At 51.1% G+C, this 9,099-nt stretch overlaps 1 protein-coding gene across 4 annotated transcripts in view; it reads left to right on the forward strand.

The window, feature by feature from the left end:
* The window catches only part of triobpb (TRIO and F-actin binding protein b), a 167,758-nt gene extending 158,921 nt beyond the window's left edge, over window positions 1–8,837 (forward strand). For all 4 annotated transcript variants that reach the window (XM_069909011.1, XM_069909012.1, XM_069909014.1 and 1 more), the window contains 3 exons: window positions 2,941–3,027; window positions 3,471–3,634; window positions 5,064–8,837. In XM_069909011.1, the coding sequence (XP_069765112.1) occupies window positions 2,941–3,027; window positions 3,471–3,632 (249 nt within the window). In that variant the 3' untranslated portion in view covers window positions 3,633–3,634; window positions 5,064–8,837. The remainder of the gene's footprint in view (window positions 1–2,940; window positions 3,028–3,470; window positions 3,635–5,063) is intronic.
* The last annotated feature ends 262 nt before the right edge of the window (window positions 8,838–9,099 follow it).

Raw genomic sequence — 9,099 nt, forward strand, 5'->3', positions numbered from 1 at the left:
GAGGGAGGGATTCTACATTTCCTAGTGCTGCTTCTCCATTTCCTGCCAGGTTCTACTTCAATGAATCGCTGAAGGAGTTAATCCTAATAATGTCCAATCCAAAGTCAACATTAGAGAGTTCTCATTGGCGAAGCGGTTAGCTTAACACAATTACAACCCAGGTTCGAATCCTGAGCTGTCTGTTTGTATGTTTCCCCCAGTTCTGCGTGGGACGTTACCCCCAGTTCTGCGTGGGACGTTTCCCCCAGTTCTGCGTGGGACGTTTCCCCCAATTCTGCGTGGGCCGTTACTCCCAGTTCTGCGTGGGACGTTTCCCCCAGTTCTGCGTGGGACGTTTCCCCCAGTTCTGCGTGGGGGGTTTCCCCCATTCCTTCGTGGGACGTTTCCCCCAGTTCTGCATGGGATGTTTCCCCCATTCCTGCGTGGGACGTTTCCCCCATTCCTGCGTGGGACGTTTCCCCCATTCCTGCGTGGGACGTTTCCCCCAGTTCTGCGTGGGTCGTTTCCCCCAGTTCTGCGTGGGTCGTTTCCCCCAGTTCTGCGTGGGACGTTTCCCCCATTCCTGCGTGGGACGTTTCCCCCAGTTCTGCGTGGGGGGTTTCCTCCAGCCTCTCGGTTTCCTCCCATTCTATAAAAAAGCACATGGGTTGTAGATCAATGGGTGTTTTTGGGCGGCCCGGGCTTCTGAATGTTTAAAAATAGGTAGTAATCCTGGAGCAGCCTGTCCGGTCGGAGTTCTTGCCTTTGTCTATCTTTAGATAAGATAAAGGTAGGTAAGTTGTTTCCATTGGTGGGGGAGACCAGAACTAGGGGACATAGCCTCAAGATCCAGGGGAGTAGATTTAGGACGGAGATGTGTAGGAACTGAGGGTGTTGAATCTGTGGAATTTGCTGCTCATTGAAGCAGTGGAGGTGATCTCAGTGAATATACTTAAAAAGGTTGGATAGATTTTTACATTGTCAGGGAATTAAGGGATATGGGGAAAAGGCAGGTCGGTGAAGGTGAGCCGATCATCAGATCAGCCATGATCTCATTGAATGGCGGAACAGGCTCGATGGGCCGGATGGCCGACTGCTACTCCTATCTCTTCTATTCTAAACCACCCAAGCTCCCAGTCAGTGGATTTCCACCTCTCATTCAAGGCAGTGGCCCAGTGCTTCAGCAGAGCTGCTGCTTCACAGGTTCAGGGGTTCAATCCTGACGTCCTGTGTTGTCTGTGTGACTAGAGTTCCCCCTGGGTGTTCCAGTTTCATCCCACGTCCCAGAGATGTGCAATTGTCATGAATGTTTTGTGGCAGCATTACCAGTACAAAGCTGCAAATACATTAAATCAAAGTGCAAAAAAGTGAGTTTGTGTCTGCGGTTCACTGTCCATTCAGAAATCTGATGGCAGAGGGAAGAAACTGTTTCTGTACCATTGGATGTTCGTCTTCAGCCTCCTGTACCTCCTTCCCGATGGTAGATGGGTAGTTTTAGGGTGGCCTTCTCTATATCGGAGAGACTGGGCACAGACTGGGAGATCACTTTGCTGAGCTCTGTCCCCACAAGTGACAGAGATCTACCATTAGCCAACCATTTCAGTTCTGTGGCACACTCACACGTCCGTCCATGGTCTTATGTACTGCCCCATCCAGACCATCTGCAAATTGGAGGAACAACACATGATTTTCCGTCTGGGCCCTCTCCAACCAGATGGCATTAACATCATTTTCTCAGGTTTCTGCTCTCCTCTTCCCCTAACCCCCCCTTCCCCTTTTCAGTTCTCCTCCCCCTTCCCTCTCTATACACCCAGCCATCCCTCCTCCCCTGGATCGCTGCCCTCCCTCCCTTCTCCACTACCACCTCCTTACTTTGCAACCACACCTTCCCCCCACTCTTTGGTTCGGATGCCTACCATGATTTTTCCACACCTCGATGAAGGCTCAAGCCCAGAACATTGGTTCTGCATTTTTACCTTTGTTAAATAAAATACCCTGTTTGACCTGCTGAGTTTCTCTGGCTTTGTGTTTTTACTTCAACCACGGTGTCTACAGGTTATGGTGTTTCACTTCCAGTGGGATCGAGGTGCAGGATTAGGGTAACTGGGTGCTTGTGAACCTGATGTTTCCAAGCAGGATGATTCAGATTTTCCATGACTTTTTATGGTTGCTGCAGAGAAATGAATCAGAGGTCAATCCACACAACCATAAGAATGGCAGAGAGGATCATTGGGGTCTCCTGACACCCCCCCCTCCCCCCCATCAACGTGATCTCCTGGGATCATTTCTGAAGAGGGTGTGCAAAATCATTGAGGACCCCATCCCCCCTTTCGGGGAAGAGATCCAGGAGGATCAGAGCCAGCGCCACCAGGCTGAGGAACAGCTTCTTCCCACGGGCAGTGAGAACGCTGAACGACCAAAGGAACTGCTCGCACTGACCCTCTGAGACTCTCATATTCATGAAACAATATTTATTTATTCATTTGCATTGATGAAATAGTTGTCATGTATATGTATTGTTTGTCTGTATGTGTGTTGTGTCTGGTTGTGTGTTTGCGTGTTTTGTACCGAGGACTGGAGAACACTGTTTCATTGGGTTGTACTTGTGCAATCAGATGACAATAAACTTGACTCGAAAACTTGAACATCTTCTTATAGACGTCAATCAACTTTAACAAAGTGTTTTCCAGGAGAAGCACTGGACATAACTGTTTGATGTACCTCCAACATTCAGCCCTTTCAGTTAGATTTTAAACGGTAACTTCCTTCTGAGGAAACATTATTTTACACAAAGTAATCCCCCATTTGGACTGAAGTCTGTAGCACACTCCTGGGAATTTATTATTCGGTATGTAAGGCAAGTGAACTAAGGTCTCATTGCCAGCACGTTGCAGGGGACCTTGTTCTTGTTGCTGGGTCCTTCTTCTGGGTGAGCTCACATCCCTCTGTCTGTGTCCTCAGATGTTACTGCGGGTGAAGGAGAATGAAGTGCGAAACCTCAGGAAGGAGACCTTATGTCTGCGCGATGAGTTACAGTCCATGCAGTGGGTGAGAGCTGCACCTCCTGACCCCTCCCCTCCTCTCTTGAAACCTTCTCTCCCGGCCCCTCTACTCATCTGTCGCAATATGTCCCTGTCAACAAAGGCCATGGGGTGGACTGTGCTCCTGATCTCTCCCAATCACCCCTATTCTCCCAACCCCTCCCCCACTCTCCTGACCCCTCCACCACTCCCAGATTCCAACCTCTCCCCCACTCTCTGCTCCCGACCCCTCCCATACTCTCTCGTACCCTCTCTTCCTCTGTGTACCCCTCGCCTACTCCCTGATCCCGACCTCTTCCCCCTCACTCTCCGCTCCTGACCCCTCCCTCACTCTCCCGACCTCCCTGACTCTCACAACCCCTCCCCTTCTCTCCAGATCGCTCCCCCACTTTCTGCTGTGGACCTCTCCTGTGTGTCCAGGGTGAATTTATCGACAGATTTCCCTTGCAGGATAAGAAGTATGCCACAGACAGGTATAATGATATTTTTGTGGAATTAAGTGTCACGAAGGTGAGAACAGAACGCGAGCTGGGCCAGGTGAAGGAACAGCTGAGGTTGGCTCTGTCTGCACTGAAAGAGAAGGAATCCTTGCAGAACAGCATTGCAAAATGACGGTGAGTGTGTGCCCCCAAGCCTGTGAGAATCACCAGCTCTAAATACCTTTTAGACATACAGCACGGTAACAGGCCATTCTGGCCCACGAGTCTGTGCGGCCCAATTACACCCAATTAACCCACAACCCCCGGTACGTTTAGAAGGGTGGGAGGAAACTGGAGCCCCTGGGGAAAGCCCACGCTGACACGGGGAGAACGTACAAACTCCTTACAGATGGCACGGGATTCGAACCCCGGTCCCGATCGCTGGCGCTGGAACAGTGTTGCGCTAACCGCTATGCCAACGTGCTGCCCTTTCTGTTTCCAATCCTCCCCAGGGAACACAAATATGAGATCACACACCACGAGTGTTTTTCCTTCTGTTATCAGATTTCTATTTGAACCCCACCCCAGTTCTCGGACTCCCTCCCTCTCTCTTGCTCTGGGCTGTATTTTTAACCACCATACGATATATGGGTTGACTAGATTGTCTGCTCACCGAACGAACTTCCGCACTGGACCCACTAACACTGCTCGGCCTGCTATGTCCTTTCGCCAGATTGTGTTTTTGCTCCATATTCGGGGCCTCTGCAGTCCCTCCTGTGTGGCAAGGTGTCCCTTTGGACTAGAGGTGACGCTTCTGTCTGAGACCTGATCCCCAAAACACTTGTTGCCTCAGTTAAAAGTCTCAGCATATACCATTCCAACCTTCTCATGCTTCGTTCCAAGTACATACAGGCCCTTTGGCCCATCAACCATCTTGCATCCATTTTTAAAATTTTGCCTGCTTTCCCATCTAAACCCCTCCTCTCCTAGATTAAATTTAAATATAGACATGTAGCACGGTAACAGGCCATTTCAGCCGGTGAGCCGATCGACCTACAAACCCTGGTACATTTCAAATGGCAGGAGGAAACTGGATTCCCCGGGGAAAATCCACGCAGACACAGGGAGAACGTACAAACTCCTTACAGATAGCGTGGGATTTGAACCCCGGACCCGATCGCTGGAGCTGTAACAACATCGCACTAACCAATGCGCCAACCGTGCTGCCCATTGTGAGATCGTACCCCTCATCCACTCACTGCAGGGAATTTGCCATTAAGTTATCAAGCGTTTCCCTGGGGGAATCTGCAGACAGAACATGCGAACTCCACACAGACAGTGCCGGAGGTTGGAATCGAACCCGGGGTCTCAGAAGCAGCGTGGCAGCGGCACTGCCAGCTGCGCCTACTTCGTGCTCTCCTCTGGGCCGAAGTGGGAGGGAACCACACTGCTAACGGGCTGACCATCGCTGCCTTGGTACCATCTGGGACCCTACTCGAGGTCTGGGGGTTCACGGATACTCGGGACAGGTAGGGAACTTGTCTGGCTCACCTGAGGACTGATGGCGAGGCCAGCAGTCGAGCGTCACTTGCTCATTCCTCTTCTCCGCTGTCGCCCCCGGCAGATTGTCCTCTGGCCTCATCGGAGATGAAGAGACCCAGCGATCAAGCCTGCAGTCCTTCCTGGAGAACTGGAATTCCTTGTGGATGTTGACGTGCCCAGGAAGATTCGATCTGTGCCTTATTCCTTTTCCTATTTTTATAATAACGTTTCCCAATGTGGATTCACTGCTGTGAAATTAAAACTGAATATATAAATAGATATATATATATATATATATATATGTATACACACAGGTTATCAGTGGTCAACCTCCCCTTCCATCCCCAACACCTGGCTATCGTTGCCGCAGTGACCTGGAGCCTTTCCCCCTTCTGATACGTTGAAGCCTCCAGAATTCTGAGCTGGGACATCCCTCTCTCCCTTGGCCCCCACTGGGGAATGACTGGGATCCGTGGTGGGGTAAGAGGGAGGGAACATAGAACATTACAGCTCTCGATGTTGTGCTATATATATTCTGACTTTTTTTAAAAAACCATCTAACTCCTCCCTACCTCGTAACCCTCTACCTTTCTTTCATCCATGTGCCTGTCTAAGAGTCTCTTAAATGTTCCTAATGTTTCAGCCTCCACCTCCTTCCTTGGCACCCTCAACTCTGCATAAAAACCTTACCCTTGATATCTCCCCTAGACTTTCCTCCCTTCACCTTGTGCAGACGTCCTCTGGTGTTTGCTACTTCCACCTTGGGAAAAAGGCAATGACTGTCCTTAACTCTTTCTCTCAGAATCTCGTACTTCTCTCAAGGATAAACGTCCCAGCTTTGCTGACCTTGCCTCATAGAATGGGAGGTAGCCGACCCTAATCCCAGGGGTTCCTTCCCCTGTCCCTGCCATTTGGGCCCGGATGAGCACACTCCCTCGGGCAAGCTGAGGGCATGGAGGGGGAGCGTAACCTCCCTTGCAGCATGAGAGAGAACATAGCGTTGCACCTTTCGGGTAGGTGCTTGTCCGTCCTTACCTGACCACCTGTTTCTGGGCCGTCAGATCAATAGCCTCATTTCCCACCCTGCCCCTACCCCACAACTTTTTTATTACCAATAAGGAATGGCGCTGTCCTGCTCCCAGACGCTGGTTGTGACAGATCCCAGGGAGAGGGGCAGCCATCCACTGGAGGCTCTGGGTGGTTGGTGACCTAGCAGCCCCTGCAGAGGGCTGGCTTGTTCACATCCTCCCGCCACCTTCTCTGAGCCCTCTGCAATTCCTCGGCACCAGAAAGAAAGCCAAACTCTCATCCCAGTGGGACGTTGGCATGTGATGCCCTCTGCCATGGTCCAGAGACTCCTTCATCCCAGCCAAAAATATCCCCCGTTGTTCACTCGTGGCAGGGTACAGGGTTCAGGATCTTAACTCACCTCACATATCTTGGTAGCAGAATCCTTAATCCCCTTGCCCAGTGGGACACAGGTAAGGGCACTCGGAGGTGTGGCTCTGCCACGGGTATCTACAACCAACAACTCTTTTTGGTCTTTCTAAGAGGCTCCCCATGTTCCTCTGTTCTCTCCCACCCCCCACCCTGTGTATCCTCAGTGTGAGAGCTGCCTAGTCATTTGCCACTTTCTATATTCCCTTACAACATAGAAAGAGGCTGTTTGGCCCATCGAGCCACTGCCAGCTCACCATAACAAGCCTCTCCCTCACTCATTTTCCCTGCAAACTCTGCTACCCACATTCACCTCAACCCAACTAGCCATCTTGCATGTCCATGGGTGTTGGGGTGGGGGGGGAGAGACCCGTGTGGTCCCGGGGGATCATGTAAACTCACAGATTGCACTGGAGGTCAGAATATTAGCTGTACCACGGTGTCACCGAGGGGTCAAATGTCTCAAACCACTCCTGGCCCCTCCTGATCACCCACCCCCCCGTCCCAGCCCTTCCCAATTGCCCCCATTCCCAGCCCCTCCCGATTGCCCCTGTCCCAGCCCCTCCCAATTGCCCCCACTCCCAGCCCCTTCTGATCGCTCCCCTACGTTCTCAGTCACTTCCAGCTGTTCATGCCCCTGAATTGGCAGCAGAGGGAATGCCAGTGGAATCTTTGCACCAGTACTTGTGAAAAGGCCATTGTGAGCAGGACAGTACTTTGTAGAATGGGGGAGGAGTGCTGAGATCTGTGGAAGGTTCCTTGTGAACTGCTCTCTCTGTGAGATGAGCCTCTGGTTGTGCTGTGGTCAGCTCGTGCACTGACGGTGTGAGCTTGTGCTGGACACACCTCCCGTTGGCCCAAGTCGTAGTGGCCAACTTCACTGGCTACTCTGACCTCCCACTTCCAAGTCCATCCCTTGGCAACTGCTGAACCCGGCCATCCAAGTGAGGGAAAGTGAGCCTTCCTGGGCACCCACCTCGCACCAGTCGAGGAGTGGCAAGGTCATGAATGTCTGGCCTGAACTTCCTGCAGGGCAGGGGAGTCCGTCCCACTGACTGCTCAGAGACATGGTCTTTGACCTCTTCCACCTGGACTGTGTCTTTCCCTCTCTGGGGTCAAACCCAGCTGAGGTCCAACTCCCCAAGCTGACTGAGACTACCAGTACTCTCCGCCAGTACCACCCCATCCTGGATCAGCTCACTATCCTCTGAGGCCCAGGCTTTCCCGAGGCCGGTCTCCCAACTCCATCCCAGCCCTAACTCACACCACCTGTCCTGACAAACCCATCCTGTTCTCTGTCACCTCATCTATCCTTGAAGACAGCAGAATTATGCTGTTTGGCCCATCTAGTCTGCTCTGCCATTCAATTCAAATTTGGGCAGTACAGTTGGAGTAGCTGTTCCAGTGGTCAGGACCGGGGATTCGAATCCTGTGATGTCTGTAAGGAGTTTGTACTTTCTCTCCCTATCTGCATGGGTTTCTTCTGGGGGGGGTCCAATTTCCTCCCACCCTTCAAAATATACCGGGGGTTGTAGATTAATTGAGCGGCACAGGCTTGTGGGCCGGAAGGGCCTGTTACCGTGCTGTATGTCTCTAAAATGAAAACATTAAATTCAAATTATCAAGAACCTATCAGCCTCCACTTTAAATTTACCCAATGACTTGGCCACCACAGCCGTTTGTGACAGCAAATTCCATCGTTTCACCACCCTCTGGCTGAAGACATTTTTCATCTCTGTTCTAAAGGAATGTCCTTTTCTGAGGCTGTGCCCTCTGGACATGGACTCTCCCACCACTGGAAACATCTCCATGTCTATCCAGTCCTTTCAATGTTCAATAGGTTTCAGAGACTCTCCACCTGCCCCATCCTTCTAAACTCTAGCTAGTGCAGGCCCAGCTACTGGACTCTCCCTCTCTCCTCCCCAACATTCGACCAGGATCTCCACCAATTGCCCCCAGTGCTTGCACTGATGTGCTTCAGTGAAGCTTTGCGATTCCTGTGGCGACGACCCATCGTTAAAGCCCTCCCCAGGGTTTGACTTTCCACAAAGTCGCCAGCTCTCCCTTGACTGACCTGCCTTCTCTGTCGCTATTAGGGTCACTTTGTGGCAGGATTCTTGAGAGCTCAACGGGTCTAACTGCCTGTTAGATTTATAAATGTGCTTCATTTAAGTCCGGACTTTCCCCATCTGACGCCCATCTTGCACAGAGGTCCATGAACGTCCATTGCAGCCACTCCATGGGTTACGATGAACAGAGAAAGCATGTTCTGTGTAAAGATGTGTATCGGAGGGCGTGGCGCTGGAGCGGCTGGTAATGTATCCAGGAAGCTACTGTGATAAGAAGCAACTGCAATATCCTGAAGAGTATTTTCATTGTAGACGAGCATATACAATAAATTTGCTAAATACATGTGGAATTTCAAGTGTGCAATAGTTTGTCTTCAGCAACTTGTTGGCCTGCAGTTAATGAAACAGGAAAATCTGCAAACACTGTGATTGTGGTCGATACACAGAAGTGCTGGAGAAACTCAGTGGGTCTCACAGCTTCCATTAGGAGGCAAAGATATAGAACCAATGTTTCGGACCTGAGCCCTTCCTCATGGTATGAATCTGAGACAGGTGGAATGTCGATAGGATGACTGAGATTGCCAAGGGATCAATGGAATGGAGTTAAACTGG

The sequence above is a fragment of the Narcine bancroftii genome, chromosome 13 (genome assembly GCF_036971445.1).
Source record: "Narcine bancroftii isolate sNarBan1 chromosome 13, sNarBan1.hap1, whole genome shotgun sequence".
Classification (NCBI taxonomy): Eukaryota; Metazoa; Chordata; class Chondrichthyes; order Torpediniformes; family Narcinidae; genus Narcine; species Narcine bancroftii.